General features: G+C 41.3%; 1 protein-coding gene across 1 annotated transcript in view; it reads right to left on the minus strand.

The window, feature by feature from the left end:
* Positions 1-23,058, minus strand: part of LOC131944944 (uncharacterized) — a 59,851-nt gene that overhangs the window by 23,912 nt on the left and 12,881 nt on the right. Inside the window, exon 2 of the mRNA XM_059305852.1 lies at positions 3,654-5,086. Coding sequence (XP_059161835.1) covers positions 3,654-5,069 — 1,416 coding nt within the window. The 5' untranslated portion in view covers positions 5,070-5,086. The remainder of the gene's footprint in view (positions 1-3,653; positions 5,087-23,058) is intronic.

Genomic DNA, 23,058 nt, shown 5'->3' on the forward strand with positions numbered 1-23,058 from the left:
CATGTTCGTCCCTTAATTTCGGTCCTAATCATATGCCCCATCTCTCTCTCTCTCTCTCTCTTTCTCTCTCTCTCTCTCTCTCTCTCTCTCTCTCTCTCTCTCTCTCTCTCTCTCTCTCGATCTTTGTCATCCCATCTCCATCCTCGCCCCTCTCGTACTTCCTCTCTCCATCCTCATCCCTTTCTCTACTCTCTTTCCCTCTCTCCACTTCCCTCATCTCTAGATTCTCATCCACTTTTCCATCCCTTGTCCTATCATTATTCTGTCCTTCATTGTCCTTCCCTTTTCTCTTTCCGGGATTAGACTACCACCCCCCACTCCACCCCACTAATCTTACAACCACCTACACTTCTCCTCTCTACCCCTCACACCTTCTCTCACTCTCCCGTCTCTCTAATGAGGCAATTCTCTCGGGACCGGCTGTTGATGTCAACAAAACCGGCAGACAAGGGAGATAACACAGCTCACATTTCTCCCCACACTTATTCCCCCTTAACCACCACCACCACCACACCACCACCACCACCACCACTACTACTACCACCACCACCACCACCACCACCACCACCACCACAGAAAAAGAATTGAGCTCCCGATGGAAATATAGCAATGATAAAAAGTGTCTTTGGGTGCTAGAGCCCCAGCCGCCCTAACGAACCCTTTCCCATTTATCTGTCGCTGTTGTACGTTGGGCAAACAAATTCGCACGCTTTGTTATTTATGTATGTTAATCAGCGATGATCAAAGCGAATTTGTATTAAAATAAAAATTGCTACATGGGTCTCGATAAAGTCATTATAATTTGATGTTATCGGTTAATGTGTCCTTGTTTGTCCTCATCGTTTATAGTTGTCTATAGCTGTCACCATTGTAAATATTATGTGTATCATCTGTCGTTATCGTTTTTCGTTCTTACTTGAAGATATCGTTAACACATACACGATGTATTATCTTACGGCTAGGTATCGAGGTTAGGTATCGAGTTTTGTAAATAGTTGTTTGTATCGAGGTTAAGTATCGAGGTTAGGTATCGACGTTAGGTATCGAGGCTAGGTATCGAGGTTAGGTATCGAGGATAGGTATCGAGGCTAGGTATGGAGGTTAAGTATCGAGGTTAGGTATCGAGGTTAAGTATCGAGGTTAAGTATCGAGGTTAGGTATCGAGGTTAAGAATCTATATGAGATATCGAGTTTTTGAATCGAGGTTAGGTCTCAAGAAGGACAATGTTTCTCTAGCTAACCAATCAATACTAGTTACGATATTTTTTTCAACACAACAAAATGAGTAGGATAGGTGTGGAACTGGAACAGGTAACTCTAATATCAGACAACTATTGTATATAACAAAATTAATCTCTCCACGTCCGCACTACCCTCCCTCCCCCACCATAAAATTAAAACTTTTCCGTCAACCAATTCCCATGAAGAAAACAAACGCAGGAAACTCACCTAAATTGCAGACCGCTGGCATGTTTGAAAAAAAAAAAAGAATAAAGATCGAAAAAAAAAATTATTGAAAGTTTAAAAAGAAAATCTTGCGGCAGAGTTAAAATAAAACATTAAAAATGTTGATGGAAAACCCAGTCGATTTTTTAATCACAAAAAAGGAAGTGTACTTTAAAGTTTGAATGCTACATGGTCATGTGATTAAAGTGGAGTTTGGAGAACACAAAATATTTTTTATATATTTTTTCTTTTTTTTCTCATTGGAATTAGTCATTATAAACTAGAGAGAGAATGCCGGGTACTTGATATAGCTGAATAGATTAAATGTGTAGCGTAGACCTGTCCGAAATCCTCCATACCAGCGAGTCACCGGCTTCATCGACCAACACAGGGACTAAGACATTCACAGCCCCGCGAAAACAGAAGTTGGGGAGAGTTAGGGCGCTTGTGTGTATGTATGTATAGGAAGGGATGGAAGGGTAAGTGTGACGACCACTGGGCTAATGTGACGACGGAAGGTGGGCGTGACAAGTGAAGGGTAATTATGACAGCCGAAGGCTAAGTGTGATACATTAAGGGTAAGTGTGGTACATTATGGGTAAGTGTGGTAATAAGTTTACCCTTTAGAAACTCACGGTCCTTAGTGCAAATGAAGTAGAGTTCATCTGTAAATGTGATTTCCAGACGGTGCGGTCAGTTCTTCGCTCGAACACTTTTATTTTCTTTAATACATGTCAGGTACGCATTAAAGCTGGGTGAACTCAAGGACTAAGTGTTATATCTGACGGGTAAGTGGGTGACACCATCTGCATGTAGCTTGAATTATAAGTACTGATTAAAATATTTGTATTCATATTTTATTTAGACGACAACCATATTGTTTCGCTTAGGCGGCAGGAAATTGATACGACACCCATATGAACTCTGACCTTTTATGATTAGCATTCTTAGCTCTTAATATAAGTTTAGAGGTTTGGACGAAGCCATCTTGTACATACTGTTCTAGAGTCTTGTTGCTAACAATGCTTCATACACCCGCTCAATGACGTCATTCCAAAGGTCAAAAACCCTTGAGAAATTGTAGCGAGCTGCTGTATACAACTATTCCGTGGCTCGCTAGGCAAACACACAACTGGTATCGATACTGTTTATCGTGTTGACGTCTGTAAACCACGATACTTGACCCACGATACTTGACCCCTTTGTATTGGTTTGATGAAAAGATAACAATCTGATAATTGCCAGTGTTGATTGGGTCGGGGGTGCCAAAGCATAACAAGAAATTTAGTGCCGCGACCAATCTGGTTATTCCCCTTGATGATTGGCTCCTGGGACCCCAAACATAGCACAAACCCCTGGTCTACGAGTACCAAATATCGGCTACTCAAAAGCGACATCAGGTATGCGATTAAAAATGTCGGTTAATGGGACTCAAACTATTAACTCAACATTAAATCCGCGAATAAAATATACGCTGTTCATGTTTATCGATAGGTTTAATAGCAGGTTTAGCATTAGGTTTGGCAGTAGTTTTAATAGTAGGTTGATTAGTAGGTTTAACAGCAGATGCAACTATTGGTTTAAAAGTGGATTTATTGGAAGGTTTAGCGCTATGTTAAACTGTAGGTTTAAATCTTTTCTTCTACCGTCTATAGAAGTCAGACAAGAAAATAGTAAAATCTACTGATGCTGAATAAATGGAAACTGAAAGGTGTTTACCATATACTAACAAGGTTACAGCGCTCACTTAGCTAATACTAAAAGGATTGCTAGTGTACTAATAGTTGATATGTATTAATTGTTGTTGGTATACTAGTGATTGCGAGTGTAATAATGTGTACTAATAATTTAATGTTTTTAAATGACTTACAATAGCTAGTATTTAATTAACAAGTTACTAGACGTATTTAAATTTTCCACGCTCTAGAGTCTGATTTTTAACAACACACTCTAGAATCTGATATCTAACAACACACTCTAGAATCTGATATCTAACGAATGACATTTAGAACACTCCAACTGTAGTATTAGACCCTGTCGCAATATAATGTAGAATATGTCATTGTATTTGTTTTAGTGTCATTTAGTTCGATTATTTTTTAAAAAGTTATTAAAAGCATTAGGACATGTATTTTCTGTGAACCAGTTCAAATAGTCTTAGTACTACAAACCCCAGGTAAAACGTGTTCCCGATTTGACAACCTTACCTGTAGAGCTTCCTCTATCCTAATGGCCTGTTGCAGGGATTCGAACTCCGTGTCCGAGACAGATCCTTCCTTCTGGGCCAGTGTGGCCTCGTTCAACGCGTCCGTCAGCACGTCGTTCTCTAGATCTTCCAACTTGGCCACCATCTTAAGACGGTCCACCTCGTCTTGTAGCTCAAGAATCTTGGCCACGAACACGTCGATGTGGGGAGCGCTGGGCTCCACATCAAACACGCCGTCTTTATCGTAACTCCTGCCTATGTCGTTGACGCCCAGCACTTTGATGGGGAGTTGGTTCATCGAGTCGGACTCTCGCTTTACAGTTCTCTTTTTTCTCTCATTATTGCCGAGATATTTGTTCATCACCCAGTACCGTTCTAACGTCGCTATATTTTTATCGTTGAATTCATCTTCAAGTTCTTGTTTTTCAGCTTCGATTGATTCCTTCATCGCTTCTTCTGTGATTTCAGCTTCTAGCTCCGTAGCTAAAGCGTTGCTGAGTTCTTTTTCAGCTTCTTTGATTTCCTTACTCTCTGCCTGCCCTCCTGTCGGTACTAAATCCTCCTCGATAAATTGTTCAGTTTTTGTGCCTTTTGGACTCTCAACGATGACATCGGTTTCCTTGACGATTGGCTTCACCGTTTCCTCAAAAACAGTTTTCAATTCGTCGTTGCTTGCAGGCTGAACGACCGACACTACCTGCGTAGGTTCCTTCTCGACTTTTTCAATAATCGTCACCTTTTCCTCACCGTCGGCTTTCTTGTCGCTTATTTTAGACGCTTGTTTCTGGAGCTTACTCACAGCTTTCATCAGAGTTTTAAACTCTTCTTTCGTCAAGGAATCGAGTGAAATGTTATCGTCGTCTTCCTTTATCATGGCGTTTGCTGCTGATACGATGGCGGACATTTCAGTGCCCACAGACTTTTTCTGGACAATTTTCTTGTCGCCTTTCACCTCCAACATCTCTTCTTTCTTCTTCTTCTCCGGTAAGTCATCGAAGGCCGGCTTGACCTTTGGGGAATCTTCAGAGCTGAAGATGTCCTCAAGTTCCTTGCGTGATGGCTCCACCGACAGAGGCTGGGCTGGGAGGTTGTCTGAGGGCAGCAGGTAGTTCCCGCGGGGGTCAAACTCCTTGAAACTTCCCTCAGAGACCCATAGGGGGTCAATGTACACGTCATCCTGGGGGTCGCGCTCACGTGAGCGGCTCAACCAGTCCGTGACGTCATCGATGGACAGGGGTCGGCTGCCGAGGCCCCGCCCCACGTCCACGTGACCGGCCCGCCGTCGCTGACGTTGGAGGATGGCGAGGGCGTCGGCCAGGTCGGTGCTGCGCTCGTGTCGGCTGCTGATGGTGAAGGAGATCACGTGGTCAGTGGTCAGCAGAAGCGAAAACACCACTACTAGCATGGAGAGGTCCATTGTCTAGTGTCTAGCTCCTGGAGATACACAATTTAAACAGTTGGATTATATTGGTTTCATCATTAAGCAAAAATGTAATGACTGTTAAGTTGGATGGGAGAAAGGAAACTAAACATGAGTTTTATCGTGACAGTTCAAAGGTTTTGTTTGAACATATTTATATCTATAGAAAACATTGTTAGATGTCTTCTCATTTATCGAACAATCTAAAGAACATTACCATAGATCTGACAACATTACTAGAAAACAGACTTTCAATTTTAATGAAAACGAAATGTGTATTTTACTGTTCGCTTAATGTATAATGAAGTCAGACGCGTTGGAAAATGAGCTTAATTTTAAAAAAATAGATTTATTAGAGTAGGATCTGTGATGTGTGGTAACAGTATTGACATATAATAAGGGTGTTAGGGGACGATGGGGGGGGGTGTTAAGGGACGATAGGGTGGGGGGAGAGGATGATGGATGGGGATGTGAGCATGTGTTAGGTCTACACTGCTCTCAACAGACGTGCAGCAAGTGTTTGCCTATGTGGCCGCTGATTATAGTTTCAAAAAATTATCCTTGGTAAATGTAAGTTAAAATAAAACTGCATGTCGGTTGTTTTAAACGTTCCTTTCTGCTGTTGATGATGTACGAAGCCGTCTCATCCATTGTAGGGTTCGTGTGACTGTGTTGTGGTGTTCGTGGGACTATGGTGTGGTGTGACTGTGGTGTGGTGTGACTGCGGTGTTCGTGTGTCTGTGGTGTGATGTGGTGTGAATGTGGTGTGGTGTTCGTTTGACTGTAGTGTGGTGTTATGTGACTGTAGTGTAGTGTTCATGTGACTGTAGTGTGGTGTTCGTGTGAATGTGGTGTTAGTGTGAATGTGGTGTGACTGTGGTGTGACTGTGGTGTGTTGTGGTGTGTTGGTGTTCGTGTGACTGGGTGTGTTGTGGTGCTCGTGTGTCTATGGTGTGGTGTTCGTGTGACTGTAGTGTGGTGTTCGTGTGAATGTGGTGTGGTGTTTGTGTGACTGTGGTGTTCGTGTGACTGTGGTGTGGTGTGGCTGTGACTGTGGTGTGACTGTGGTGTGGTGTGACTGTGGTTTGGTGTTCGTTTGACTGTAGTGTGGTGTTCATGTGACTGTAGTGTGGTGTTCATGTGACTGTAGTGTGGTGTTCATGTGACTGTAGTGTGGTGTTCATGTGACTGTAGTGTGGTGTTCGTGTGTCTGTGGTGTGGTGTGGTGTGGCTGCGTGTTCGTGTGACTGTGGTGTGGTGTGGCTGTGGTGCTCGTGTGACTGTAGTGTGGTGTGGTGTTCGTGTGACTGTGGTGTGGTGTGAATGTGGTGTGATGTTCGTGCGACTGTGGTGTGGTGTGACTGTGCTGTGGTGTTCGTGTGACTGTAGTGTGGTGTGGTGTAAATGTAGTGTTCGTGTGACTGTGGTGTGATGTGGCTGTGACTGTGGTGTGGTGTGGCTGTGGTGTTCGTGTGACTGTAGTGTGGTGTGGCTGTGGTGTTCGTGTGACTGTGGTGTGGTGTGATGTGGCTGTGACTGTGGTGTGGTGTGGCTGTGGTGTTCGTGTGACTGTGGTGTGGTGTGATGTGGCTGTGACTGTGGTGTGGTGTGGCTGTGGTGTTCGTGTGACTGTAGTGTGGTGTGGCTGTGGTGTTCGTGTGGCTGTGGTGTTCGTGTGACTGTGGTGTGATGTGGCTGTGACTGTGGTGTGGTGTGGCTGTGGTGTTCGTGTGACTGTAGTGTGGTGTGGCTGTGGTGTTCGTGTGGCTGTGGTGTTTGTGTGACTGTGGTGTGGTGTGATGTGGCTGTGACTGTGACTGTGGTGTGATGTGGCTGTGACTGTGGTGTGGTGTGGCTGTGGTGTTCGTGTGACTGTAGTGTGGTGTGGCTGTGGTGTTCGTGTGACTGTGGTGTGGTGTGATGTGGCTGTGACTGTGACTGTGGTGTGGTGTGACTGTGGTTTGGTGTTCGTTTGACTGTAGTGTGGTGTTCATGTGACTGTAGTGTGGTGTTCATGTGACTGTAGTGTGGTGTTCGTGTGACTGTGGTGTGGTGTGATGTGGCTGTGACTGTGGTGTGGTGTGGTGTGGTGTTCGTGTGACTGTAGAGTTAGCCAGCCTAGTTACGTGACGACTAGCTGGCAGACGGTAATGGGGTCCTGGGGTGTCTGGAGTAGCTACGTCACGGCGTCCAGCAGGGGGTGGGGCACGTGAACCTGACGGCTGATGACGTGTTTAATTGGTCGTCCGGCTCATGACGTCACGGGATAAGATGGAGACTAAAAGCTCGGACATCTGGCGTTGACGGAAGTATGTGTGTGTGTGGGGGGTGATTGTGGGGGGATGATTGTGTGCAGATTGTGTGGAGGTTCAACATGGATTTGACATACTCCATCAGCGTCTAATGCCCAGTCGTGTGAGTGGGGCTAAGGGGGTGGGGCAGGGTATCAATTTGGTTTACCCTACAGTTAAGTGGCGTTCGTGCAGCGAGGTTTTAATATTGTATGAGGTTAATTATTGAATTATAATCGATTGTTACGGCAATTCAGTATGGATTGTCCCACCCAGATAAATAGGTGAATGGCAAAAAAAAAAAAAAACAGAAAAAAATGTCCATAATTCAGCTGAATTTAACTTGCCCTTATCAATAATTCAGTTGAATTTAACTAGATCCTCTCAATAATTCAGCTGAATTTAACTAGATCCCCTCAATAATTCAGTTGAATTTAACTAGATCCTTTCAATAATTGAACTGAATTGCGCTTTCCTCGGTCAATATTAATAGACAGGCTATCCCGTGTCATCTATTTATAGTTTTCTCCTGGTGTATAATTAATGGCACGCTTCATTAGTCCACAGACACTGGCATATAATGGTTTTAATTATTTTCAAAAGGTGTTGATGTGGTAACCTAGTAAGTATGGCGTGTGGTCGGGGTGTTAATTAGATTGATCAGTTATAGACAATTAGTCCAAGTTTCTAGTGGATTTTTGAAAATACTACTATAAATAAAAGCATTTTTTTTTTAAAAAGTTAAGCTGATTTAAACACTAGAATAACTAAACTCGTCAATTTTAATAAGTCGAACTGATTTTCAGAACCAGTTTGATTGTAGATAAAATATCAACAATTAAAAACGAAGCACATTGACAAATATATTTAAATTCAATTCAATTTATTCAAAAAACGGTTTAAATTTTAAATAAAGGATGCAATATATTTTACAAAACTTCGTCCAAAGTATTGACAATGTTGCGTAATTTAACTAGCTATTAAAAGACTGAACGTCTAAAATCTAACCAAAGGACGAGATTTCAAAGACGTTTTGAAAGATTATGTGAGATCTAACACATTTTATTATGAGAGTTTTAATCACGTCAAGATTTATGTGTGAAATATCAGGTGTGCCACATCAATTCGACCACACCAAAAAAAAAAGTTTTTGATATTTCACTTCTCAATGTATTCATGTAATAGGGGTATATATTATACTGCCCAGATTTTCTCAATGTATTCAGTTAATAAGGGTCTATAATACTGTCCAGACTTTTATTCATGGACTATGGGTCAGTGAAAACTACTCAGCACAGTGACGTCAGTGGGACGTCAAGATGGGATGTGATACGGTCTCTATATACTGACGTGTAAGCCAATGTAAGGGCTGATCTATGGCGCGCACACATACAAGACAGAATGATTAGCCTACAGTGTAATACGTAATTTTTTTACCAAATTTGTCATTTGTTTTGTTTTATTTCTTTGTTTTTTTTTTATTGTCATTAGTCTTTAGTTTTGTGGGATACTGACTTTTTAGCGCAATTTCCATACGGACAATTGCGATTATTAACTCGTCAAGGATGGATGTGTGTCCGATGTGTGTCCGCAGGTTTAAGTCGTATCTCCTCCTCAACGAAGCAATATCGAGGACTAGTTCCAAAAGCACATATGTTAAGCAAGTTCCGAGGATGATTGTGGGCCAAAACAATTCCCGGAATTCCTTCCTGGATTTCCCGGAAAAGCCAAAAAAACCTCGAAAAAAATACAGTTTTTGGACCATAACTCGGCAACCAGACCACTTAGCGACTTGAAACATTTACCAATCGAATCCTGCCATAATTTTGAACAATATTGCCGAAGAAAGTTTTGAAAAATATCCTTTCGTTCGGTCACAAAAAATTAATTACTACTTTTTTAAACTGAGCATCGTGTAGGCCTAGGATATTTTTTTTTAAAACTGAGTATCGTGTAGGCCTACTCGTTAAAATAAAACTATTTCCGTTGATATAGGTTAATATAGTTGTCTTTTTTTAGCGCAAAAAATATCCTTTCGTTCGGTCACATAAAATTAAAAATTGTTATGGATAACATAAGGAAATTGCGCTTAAATTGTTTTTAAGCTTAACATAATAATTTTTCATATTTTATTCGGTAAATGATTTAAAATATCTTTTTACTTTTATACGGTTTATAGTTTTATTGCTGTGTTATAGATTAAAATGTTTAAAATGCTTGAAAAATGTCCTTTTAGTTTGATATTCTGTGAAAAAACTTTAAACTAGTCTAGTAGCTTGTGTTGTGTGTGAAAGACTAAAGCTAACGCCGGCTACATTAAAAGGTGTAGCTGAGTCTTTTGTTTGATGTCGTAAAATCGATTGTCCCCCTGAGAAAATGGATTCTTTCCCTTGGTCGTATAATTACAATCCTAGTCCAGATAAAGACGGGTTAAGTCCCTTGGTTAGTGCTGGGTCCAATACAAGTAGGGTGTTGTGTAGAAGTTTCTAGATACACCACTCTAAACGGTGGGGGTATGAATGGGTTTAATACTTCCTACTAGGTATCATTACAGTATATAAGTTGTTTTCTGTATATGGCAAAGCACATTTTAAAAATATAACTGCCGTTTTGATGTTCAGAAAAAAGCAAATATGAAATTATCTCATTTTTTGGCGTTTATTTAAATTTTTTTAAAACATAGAGGTGAATAGTTCCTAGAATGCTTTATGAGAATATAATATAAAATTATCAAATTCTGAACGTGTTTGCGAAAACAGAATTGGGGCGAAATACCCCAATATACCACAATTATCCGCTAAATTTAATGCACTTTAAATAGAAGAAAATCACGTAGAAAAATAATTGATTACCAAAAGTGATGTAAAATTATAATTTTTTAAATTGTTTTTGAGGAATCGGAAATAGCACAAAGTAGTAGGTACTAGCTCCTGATACCGGAAATAATGTAAAAGAATCAAGAGGATCATGATTTTATACTTATGTGTGAAATTTCGTAAACCTAAACTAAAAAGTTACCCACATTAGAAGTATTATGGAAACCTGAAATTGAGTTAAGGACCACTTCCAGTTACAGAAGGTCAATCGAAACTTGCAAGTGATCCAAGTATGAGATTTTATACTTATGTATCAAGTTTCATCAACTTAACTGAAACAGCACTCAAATTATCGTGTTCTTATGAAATAGAATTAAGTACAACTTCCGGTTATTGGAAATCGTTCAAACGTTGAAAGAAACCTGTGCATACATTGTAATACTTATACGTTATATTTCTTCCACCTAACTTAAATGGTACTGCGGTTATAGGCTTCTGAGAAACGGAAGTAGAGCAGCGTACCACTTTTAAAATTTTAATGTAGTTCTATTTCTGGTAAACATTCTATAATGTGTGTATAACCTAGTGCGTCGATGTCAGAGCTTATAGAATGTTAAACCTATCTACAGTCTGAAGGTACAGTAATAAGTTAAGACTAGTTAGAATTACATTATGTGATTTAAATTAACAAACCGGCACAGGACTAATGTTTGATACTACTACACTTTAAAGCATCGAGTAAATGTAAGCAGGGTTCTCGTCTGCTCAATGTAAGCAAGACATTTGTCTTGATAAAGTAAGCAAGACACTCGCCTAGCCAATGTAAGCAGGAAACGTCTAGTTAAAGATTGCCCAATATCTGAAGATGATCAGCAATGGCGGAAGATTGCTAGGCGAGGGAAAGTCTTAACTCAGTGGAATCGTGACGTATCGACAAAATTAAATGGTACCTGACATGTCCCAGGTAAAAGACATGCGGTATCGCTGCCTCAAGTAGAAGTGTATGGATGTGCACGGACGGGGCTATAGCGGTGGTTCAATAAATTGTCTGCTAAAAATGTGCATGTATCTGTGCTTAAAATGGCAGGTAATGCCTGACATGGGTGGGGTGTTAATGCTTCGATGTGGCATGATAGGTAATTTAGTCTGGAATTATCAGGTCCCTGCGTCAATAGGTCAATTCAGAGCTGTCGTCAAGTGAGTCAACTTGTATATGACAGTTTTTAGAGAGAAGTTGTTACGGTCAAGTTATAAAAGTCAACTTGTATATGACAGTTTTTAGAGAGAAGTTGTTACGGTCAAGTTATAAAAGTCAACTTGTATATGACAGTTTTTAGAGAGAAGTTGTTACGGTCAAGTTATAAAAGTCAACTTGTATATGACAGTTTTTAGAGAGAAGTTGTTACGGTCAAGTTATAAAAGTCAACTTCTATATGACAGTTTTTGGAGAGAAGTTGTTACGGTCAAGTTATAAAAGTCAACTTGTATATGACAGTTTTTAGAGAGAAGTTGTTACGGTCAAGTTATAAAAGTCAACTTGTATATGACAGTTTTTAGAGAGAAGTTGTTACGGTCAAATTATAAAAGTCAACTTGTATATGACAGTTTTTGTAGATAAGTTGTTACGGTCAAGTTATTAAAGTCAACTTGTATATGACAGTTTTTAGAGAGAAGTTGTTACGGTCAAGTTATAAAAGTCAACTTGTATATGACAGTTTTTGGAGAGAAGTTGTTACGGTCAAATTATAAAAGTCAACTTGTATATGACAGTTTTTGGAGAGAAGTTGTTACGGTCAAATTATAAAAGTCAACTTGTATATGACAGTTTTTGTAGATAAGTTGTTACGGTCAAGTTATTAAAGTCAACTTGTATATGACAGTTTTTAGAGAGAAGTTGTTACGGTCAAGTTATAAAAGTCAACTTGTATATGACAGTTTTTAGAGAGAATTTGTGACAGTTTTTAGATATTTAGATAAAAGTTTTAAGGTCAAGTAATAAAAGTCAATTTAGTCAATGCAGAGAAGCAAATCATTGAAATAATTCAGAAATGTTAATTCGCGTAGTGCAGTCAGAAGTCGACATAAAAAAAAAATCCGTATAATTTCAATCAAGTAAGGCCAAGTAAAATATCTCAAACTGGAGGCCCAGGTATATAAACTAATTGGCCAATAATGAGGTCATGTGATCAAGGTCAACATTAAAAACCCACTTGTGGCGAGAATGGTGAACGTGAAGTTCGATAAAAAAAATTGTAACTCTAAAATAAGATTTTAGTTGTTTCAATTTGATAGGCATGCCACTCGGTTAGACGGAAGTTCACTAATTATGCTAACGTTCTGAGTTCAAACTCAACTTGGAATTAAGTACAATCTGGTGTTGAAACTGATATGCTGTGTGTGGAGTGAGGGGGGGGGGGTCTGTGAATATTAATCACGTGGTGATTAACCCTTAAATGACACACAGGGAAAAAAATTAAAACAATTTTTTTTAAAACACCGATAATCTCCCGTTACCGATGACGTCGAGACAACGTATAAAAACTGGCAAATCACTAGCCAAGGGATGTAATTTAAAAGTTAATTGCTTGTGGCGAATTATAACACTAATGATTTATGGAACCTAACATTAATCGAAGGTAAGAAACCCTAGCTTGTATTTGTATATGTATTACTCTCGTTGTTGTTGTTTGTTAAGTATATCTAATTACATTGGTAGAAAACCAGGGGCGGAACTACTAAACCTCCAGACCGCGGGGATGGGGGGGGGGGCAAAATCCGCGTAAAGAAAAATGATGTTGTGCACCTTGATAAATTAGTGGTTTTGTTGAAAAGAAATTTTAAAAGCATATATACAACAGCTTCGATTGTTCTACAGTAACTACTACACACTGTTGTGTAAAACTTTGTAAAAAAAATGTTTGTAAAGCATATATACAACAGCTTTGATTGTTCTACAGTAACTGACACACACACTATTGCGTAAAAACAACTACTCCAGCTTCCATGACTTATCGCTCCACTTTAAACTGTCTAATAGGGATGCTAATAAAGCGCCTTTGAATAGTTTTGGACTAAACTAATTCAAAGCAATTTCTTCTCTTAATGATTATTGAAATAAGGCATACTAAAGAATAACATAACTATAAAAAAGGAATTTATTCAAAATAATATGAATGCAAAAAAAAAACAAAAAAAAAAACATGAGAGTAAGAAGAACACTGAAAACTATTGACCAAAGTTAAGAAATGCAGGATATCAGTAGTCAGAGGATAAGTTAAAATAGATCAATCTGTTAATGGGATTAACGTCACCACCATCAGCCAAACATAGACAATATTATCTACAGTCATGGGAAAATGTCAGATCCTGTTAGGTAAATAAATGGATGAAGGTGTTGTGGGTGTGGGAGGTGGGAGGGTGGAGGTGGGTATTTGATGCTGGTAGATGACACTGTTAAAAATAAACACGCTTAAGATGGTTGTAAATCTGGTGCAGTGTCCGGTTTAGTCGGGTTTAGTCCGGTTTAGTCGGGTTTAGTCGGGTTTAGTCCGGTTTAGTCCGGTTTAGTCCGGTTTAGTCCGGTTTAGTCCGGTTTAGTCCGGTTTAGTCCCACCCACCTATCCCCGCATCCCCGAGCTGATGAAATTGATGAGATCTGAGCACGACAACAAACAGCCAATCAGCAACGTCCTCCTGATTAGCTGCGTAGGACAACATCTCTCGCCCTCGACTAAGCTCATTACGTCATTAACATCGTGTCAGCCGTGTCACACCAGTGTGTCGATGACACGACGTCGTAGTACACACAAAATAACGTCCACAATACCTTTGTTACCCGCAGGCAACCAGTTGGGTCAAATGGTAACATATCACCTGCCGGGGTAACATGTCACCTGCCGGGGTAACACAGGGGTCGGCAACCTGCGGCTCGCGAGCCGCATGCGGCTCTTTTGATGCCAAGATGCGGCTCTCCAGCTCCTTGCACAAAAGTAATATTTAAATAATTTCATTTTCAAAACTCATAACAAATATTATAATGTAAAGAAACACAAGTTTAAAAGGAAGAAAAAACTCATCAGAGAACATTGAGAAATATGTGCAGTAGAAAGTATACGGACAGCCGCTTAAGCACCGGGCCCAGCCCTAACATCCGTCCATTGTCCAAGTTTTTTTAGTTATTAGCTTCCTACTGTTGAGCCGGGTACTGGGCGGTATTGGGCGGTGGGGTACTAGTTCACCCTGCGTTCAGTGGGCTGGAAGTCAGATGATAGCCGAAGAACAGAAGCGACCGATACACGGTAATCAAACCGATATTCAAGCCAGTTGGTCGGAGTTTGCGGTGCTGAAACCTGCCCGACTAACGGGAGACATCTCCTGAGCCAGTGGTGTCCGTAAAGAAAAAAAAAGTTTGCTTCTAAAATGGATTGGGATAGTCCTGTATTTTTATTTTTTTAATACTAATTTCATTATTCCGACAAAACAAGCGTGTTTTTATATGAATAAATATTAGTTCATATATGAAGCTATTTATTTTAAATAACAACTCACATTTATCTACCTAATCCTAATAAAATATAAAATATTGAAATTAAAAAAAAAAGAGTGGCTCTTTAAAACCTGGGAAATTTTGAAAATTGTAACTTTTGGCTCTTCCGTCTTAAAAGGTTGCCGACCCCTGGGGTAACATATCACCCACTTGCCGGGGTAACATATCACCTGCCGGGGTAACATATCACCCACTTGCCGGGGTAACATATCACCTGCCGGGGTAACATATCACCTGCCGGGGTAACATATCACCTGCCGGGGTAACATATCACCTGCCGGGGTAACATATCACCTGCCGGGGGAACATATCACCTGCCGGGGTAACATATCACCTGCCGGGGTAACATATCACCTGCCGGGGTAACATATCACCATCACCTGCCGGGGTAACATATCACCATCACCTGCCGGGGTAACATAAAACCTGCCGGGGTAACATATCACATGCCGGGGTAACATATCACATGCAGGGTGTAACATATCACCTGCCGGGGTAAGATATCACCTGCCGGGGTAACATATCACATGCCGGGGTAACATATCACATGCAGGGTGTAACATATCACCTGCCGGGGTAACATATCACCTGCCGGGGTAACATATCACCTGCCGGGGTAACATATCACCTGCCGGGGTAACATATCACCTGCCGGGGTAACATATCACCTGACGGGGTAACATATCACCTGCCGGGGTAACATATCACCTGACGGGGTAACATATCACCTGCCGGGGTAACATAACACCTGCTCCTTGAGATCTTTTCCTAATCTTATAGTTACATCTATCCTGTATCTGGTAATTTCTAATGGGTTTCTGGTGGACTGAACCCCATGTTCTGGGTGGGGGGTGGGGGGCTATCAATGTCTTTTCGCAATCTTGTCGTGGGCTTTTAGTGGGATATATTCCGTTTTAAGTTGGTTTCAGATGGGTTTTTTCGTTTGGAACCCTTGGGCTCCTAGTGGGCTTCTAGTGGGTTTCGAGTGGGCTTCTACACATTCACAATCACACATTGTGCTTACAAATTGCAGTCGACACCATCCTATCATTTCTTCCCCCCTTGTCAATCCCCTCCTCCCTAACCAGTCCTCAACAACCCCTCCCCACCAGCCCCTTGTCAATCCCCCCCTAACCAGTCCTCAACAACCCCTCCCCACCAGCCCCTTGTCAATCCCCCCCTAACCAGTCCCCATCAACCCCTCCCCACCAGCCCCTTGTCAACCCCCCCCCCAACCAGTCCCCATCAACCCCTCCCCACCCCGCAATACACGCCCCGACGGGCGGCAAACATAATCTAAAAGAGCGTTGCTACATCTCGGCCGGTCACGTCTCGAATTGATTTCATTATAAATTTATTTTCTACCTCGTATTCACACAGTGATAAAAAAACACTTCTCTACATTCCAGTCATGCCTTCCTTACTTCCGTCAATCTTTCTATCACACTAAGTCAACACTGTTTCCCTCAGAACACGCTGGGAATATCTACTGTCACGGTAATACGTGGCTACTCTCTCTACACAACGGTAACTGTTAATATACTTCAGTTACTTCCCTGTAACACATTTACTGTCCTTGTAACACAGTTACCGCCCCTGTATCACAGTTATTTCCCTGTAACACAGTTACTGCCCCTGTAACACAGTTACTGCCCCTGTAACACATTTACTGTCCCTGTAACAAAGTTACCGCCCCTGTAACACAGTTACTGCCCCTGTAACACAGTTACCGCCCTGTAACACAGCTACTGCCCCTGTAACACAGTCACTGCCCCTTGTAACACAGTTACTGCCCCTACAAGAGATAAACAAAACTACTCCCAGACACACGAGTCGCCGCCCCCCCTCCCCACCTTCAGGAAACCATTACCGTCTTCTCCCACTGGGCATCTGGTGCCATGTCTCCGGCGCCCCCCCTCCCACCCCCTTCCAGTCTGTGTCCACCCACTTCCGGTTGGCTAAATGCCATGTTGGAGTGGCTCCCCATTCGCCAGCAAACAAAAACACTCATTGGCAGTTAATTCTGTAGAGTTAAAGACGTTAGCGCCAAAATAACTGAAGTAATACATCTGTCATCTTGCGCCAAAATAACTGAAGTAATACATCTGTCATCTTGTGTCAGTCAGTCCTGTTATTGAGTCTCGTCCAATAGTTTCAATATATCTACTTTGTCTTTTAAAGTATATTTTGGTAAGCCAGTTAGCTGGATTTGTTTACTTATGCAGTCAAACGCTTGCCTTAATATCTAAATTAAAGGGGCTACATTCAAATTTGGAGTTCGGGTAAAACGTACGTGAGTCCACCTAACTCTGATGGGTACCTAACTCATGTTAGGGAAAGTAAAGTTGGCTGGGTATAGTGCTGACCACACCCTTCCCTCATATGTCGAGGTAAAGAAACATATGAACTCTACTTCATCTGCCCAATGGATCTCTAGGTCTAAAAAGGATTCTTTACTCTTCCTTTTTTATAATATCCCTAGCATTTAAAAAACCAATCACTTCTTAACTATTTGAATAAGCTCGATTCTGTTTCCATTGAACTTTAACTCCACCCTGATATGTTGCCTCTTGAATAGTTTAGCAGTTTGGATCAGAGTTTCTTCCAGGCATCTCTGGAAGAAAATCTACCGTCCCCCCCCCCCCAACGAAATGGAATTTATATAGAAAATATATACTTCTAACAGTGTCCGCCCCCCCCCCCCCATGGAGAAAAATGTCTGGAAGAAACACTGGTTTGGATAACTTATCTAACCATCACCAAGAAATCTGATATATTCTTATCATAGACGAAAGTAGCAGAAATAATCCCACATCCCATCAGGATAAATGTCCTTGTGACTCCACCCCATCCCCCACCCCCACCCTATATATCCTCTTAATATGGACGGACACATCTATCATACCATCAGCCTCGTGACCATCTCCCTGCTGACGTAGCTCTGTGCTAAAAATAGATCTGGCAGATCCTATTTAGGCCGCTAGTCATCTTGTTTATTAGCTGGATATTTGTACGATCTACTATCATACGCCTCACCGAACAAAACCGAAAAAAACGAACGCGTAGATCACGGAAATATCCGGCTCATTTAAAGCCAGTGTATGGCTTATTTTGGAAACCTGGGCGAAATATTTTGTATGATAGGAGATTTTAAATAATTAATCAGAGCATGCTGTAGCGGTAATGCGGTAATGTTATATAATGTAGCGACGTATGGGATTAATCTTTCATTAGGTTTGGAAATAACATGTTTTTTTAAATGGCAACCCCATCCGGAGGTAATGATGCTAAAATTATAGGGGAGATGTAGGGGTGCTATGATGGTGGTTGTCATGGTGATGGTGGTGTTGCTGCTGATGGTGGATGTGGTGGTGGTTATGGTGATGATATTGCAAGTGGTGTAGTGTGGTGGTAATGTGATCGTAATGGTAGCTGTGATTGTAAAGGAGTTGGTGATGTTGGTGATAGGGTGAGGAAAGATGATGGTTGTGTTGACAGTGGTGGTGATAGTCGTAGTGGTCGTTGTTGTTGTTGTGGTGGTGGTGGTGGTGATTATTATGGTGATAATAGTGGTGGTGAGGATGGTGTTAGTGGTTAATTTAATGGTGGTGATGGTGATAGTGGTGGTTGTGGTGGTAGTGGTGGTGGTTGTTTTGATAATGATGGAGTTGATGGTGTTGGCGATCGTGGTTGTGGCGGTGGTGCTGATGGCCGTGAATCAGTGGTTAGGTTTGGCTAAATGTTCAACCCCTATAGAAATACTCGGGTACTTAGTGTATGACTGGACTAGACTAAATGCTCAACCACAATAGAAATACTCAGGTACTTAGTGTATGACTGGACTAGACTAAATGCTCAACCACACTAGAAATACTCGGGTACTTAGTGTATGACTGGACTAGCTTGATCGAATTTTGTCAGTTCCGGGCCCGTAATGCCCCACCCCCACCCCCAGGTGTTTTCGGTTGCCATGACCACAGGGGAGCCAAGCACTAGCTACAGGCCGGGGGGGAGGGGAGGGGGGAACTTCCGTCACAGGCGTGATGACGTATCAGCCCAGGCGGGAGGGGGGTGAGGAGGGGAGAATGTCAACGAGGGAGGGGTGAATGACCACAGCTGGCTTGAGGGGTGGGGGGGTGATAGTTGTTGCATGGGGTGGATGATTTGGCATCTAATGATCAGTGAGGGAGGGGGGTGAGATGGATAACTGACTATCATAGGTTTATCTACAGAAATGGGGAGGGACAAGGGACGGGGAGGTACTAGCTGCGGTTCGTTGGGAAATCTCAGGAAATATTAAAGGAAACTAATTTAAATAATTGTATTTTATAACTGGTACTAGAAAATACTAGTTTATAAAGGAGTCTAGTTTGCAGGAAAGTCTATTTTATGGAAAAGTCTAGATGTAGAAAAGTCTAGAATACTAGTCGTTTTGAAAGGATTGTCTAGAGCATGAGACAGCGCTGACTCCAACACAGAACTAAAGGTAAAGGAAGTGCATTGACCGCGGCACTGAAGGAGGACAATACACACATTACCGTACAGCACAATACACTCACATTACCGTACAGGACAATACACACACATTACCGTACAGCACAATACACACATTACCGTACAGCACAATACACTCACATTACCGTACAGGACAATACACACACATTACCGTACAGGACAATACACACACATTACCGTACAGCACAATACACTCACATTACCGTACAGCACAATACACACATTACCGTACAGTACAATACACACATTACCGTACAGGACAATACACACACATTACCGTACAGGACAATACACACATTACCGTACAGGACAATACACACACATTACCGTACAGGACAATACACACATTACCGTACAGGACAATACACACATTACCGTACAGGACAATACACACACATTACCGTACAGGACAATACACACACATTACCGTACAGGACAATACACACACATTACCGTACAGCACAATACACTCACATTACCGTACAGCACAATACACACATTACCGTACAGGACAATACACACATTACCGTACAGGACAATACACACACATTACCGTACAGGACAATACACACATTACCGTACAGGACAATACACACATTACCGTACAGGACAATACACACACATTACCGTACAGGACAATACACACGTTACCGTACAGGACAATACACACATTACCGTACAGGACAATACACACACATTACCGTACAGGACAATACACACATTACCGTACAGGACAATACACACATTACCGTACATGACAATACACACATTACCGTACAGGACAATACAAACACATTACTGTACAGGACAATACACACATTACCGTACAGGACAATACACACATTACCGTACAGGACAATACACACATTACCGTAGATAACAAACCGCCCGCCGTTTATCTGACAACAATTCCCCCCCCCCTACTATGGTGCAAACATCACATAGAATACATCACAAAGCTAACATCACAGACAAACAAGAAAACCATTGGACGCATGCAATATCCATCAACAATACAACAAAGGAGTTGTCGCTCTGTCATTTCGTCTGTTGACAGAAGGAATAAAACATTGCATGTCTAGCATAGCTGGTCATTCCGGTTTATCCCGTGTGAGGAATTATGTGGTCGTTTATATATATATATATATATATATATATATATATATATATATATATATATATATATATATATATATATATATATATATATATCATTGACAAATAATTTTTTTTAAACATAAGAACTCACGACTTACTGAAATAGCGCTGAGTGGAATGAAGGAAAATAGAGGGTTAAAATAAACATCACCTTCACTCTAACTACCACCACGTCAACGTATGACGATTGAAAGGAAGAAGAAAAGGATCGGAGTTATAAAACGACAGCGGTAAAGAAAGTTTCTGTTCGCTAGTAGAATTATGAGAGATTTTAAACTCAGAGAGACACAAGTTCTACATGAGATAATCTCTTCAATAACTTCCTCAACTGTCTTTAAACAAGCCAATTGGCCTAAGCAAAACATCGAACCATCATTAAAATATCTTTAATGTAATCCATTTCCTCAGATGTAAGCAGAAAATTGTTCGTTTTTTCGCGACAATCTCTACATTTATTTCTAAAATAAAAAATGATTGCAACATTATTGATAGATTAGTATAAAAGCCTTTTAATCAACGAATCTCTTTGCTTACATTTATTTATTATTTATTTATTTTGATTTTAAACAAAACGACCATGACATTTTAAGGACAGATAGCAGCATCCTGTTAACGACACATACAAACGCACAGACGCACGCACACACATACATATACACACACACACACACAAACACACACAACACACACTCAAACGAACACACTAGTGATAAGCGTGAAGACGTTGTTTTGCCGACCCGTCCCGTTGTTTACGCTCGATTGTGTCTTCTCCGTAAATCAATTGAAAGAAAAAAAGCCAGGCCGCTGATTGGGTGAGGGTACAGCGACCTCTATAAACCCTGGTTTACCGGGGTTCGATTAGGACGTCTTGGTAAACAATTCACGTGCATTTACCCCCCCCCCCTTTTTCTGGTTGTCGTATAGAGGTGTCTGCCATCTCACACACCCCACCCTGCCGTTACTCCCCCACTCTCCCAGCCTCCTATAGACATCTGTACACACCCAAGATACGACCTAACATCTCGCTAGCCTACACAGAACTAGAGAGATGGAAGCAGCGTCGTGACAGAAGCTGTTGTCACAGTGTGTTCATTCACTGCCCTAACAAGACACCAGCAAGGACTAGAGTCATTATTTCAATTAAACAACAGAGTCAATTGGGATGTAAGGGCATGACCGCTCTAGAGTACTCACCCACACACATACATGCTCGCACATATTATCAGACTCATACATACTCGCACTTATTATAAGATACATACATACTCGCACATATTATCAGACACATACATACTCGCACATATTATAAGATACATACATACTCGCACATATTATCAGACACATACATACTCGCACTTATTATAAGATACATACATACTCGCACATATTATCAGACACATACATACTCGCACATATTATAAGATACATACATACTCGCACATATTATCAGACACATACATACTCGCACATATTATAAGATACATACATACTCGCACATATTATCAGACACATACATACTCGCACATATTATAAGATACATACATACTCGCACATATTATCAGACACATACATACTCGCACATATTATAAGATACATACATACTCGCACATATTATCAGACACATACATACTCGCACATATTATAAGATACATACATACTCGCACATATTATCAGACACATACATACTCGCACATATTATAAGATACATACATACTCGCACATATTATCAGACACATACATAAGTGCACATATTATCAGCCACCTACATATTCGCATATACATGGTAATCAAAATAGAAACCGTCCTTACACTATGAACCAACATAAATAATCCCACTTTACAAACGTTTACACACAAGGCCATTTTGGGATCGCACTTTACCAAGGTTTTTAAACAACGCCAAATATAATGGCGATACTTTGCCAACGATTTCATAAAACGCCCGCCTAAATATTCGCACTTTAACAACCTTTTGACATAGTGCCACCCTAAATATTCGCACTTTACCAACCTTTTGACATAGTGCCACCCTAAATATTCGCACTTTACCAACGTTTACACATAGTGCCACCCTAAATATTCGCACTTCACCAATTTTTTTTCACATTACACCACCATAGAAGTTCGCACTTTACCAAGGTTTTCACATAACGCCACCATAGAAGTTCGCACTTTACCAAGGTTTTCACATAACGCCACCATAAATGACGGCACTCGAACGTTCTAGCTATCCCTAGATTATCAACGAACCCGTGCTTGATCCTGACCCTATGTCCGACAATCGCCCCCAAGGGAAGACTGGCTGTAAAACAAAAGCGTTTTCCCACCTTAAACCTACCACCCTCCCATATTTTATCCCCCCCTCCCCCGGGGAGCGAGTCATCTCGCTGGTCACCACGTACTATTGGCGCGCTATTCTAGAAAGGACGTCAGCAGACGTCCCTTAGCGCCGTCAGCCACACAATCCCTGCTGGCCAGTAGGTTTCTAACAGCTGGAGTACTCACACACAATCACACACAACTGCCGTGTGAGGGGTGGGGGTGGTGAGTGGGGTGGGGACAACGGCGGACGGCTCAATACAGAAAGTTATCACGTGGTTGTCGCCCGGCCTTGACCTTGCCTGTCTGACAACGATCGATTTACCCCGAGTGAGTCCGGG

This window comes from Physella acuta, unplaced genomic scaffold, assembly GCF_028476545.2.
Source record: "Physella acuta isolate Inbredline_101_S28 unplaced genomic scaffold, ASM2847654v3 ptg000516l, whole genome shotgun sequence".
Classification (NCBI taxonomy): Eukaryota; Metazoa; Mollusca; class Gastropoda; family Physidae; genus Physella; species Physella acuta.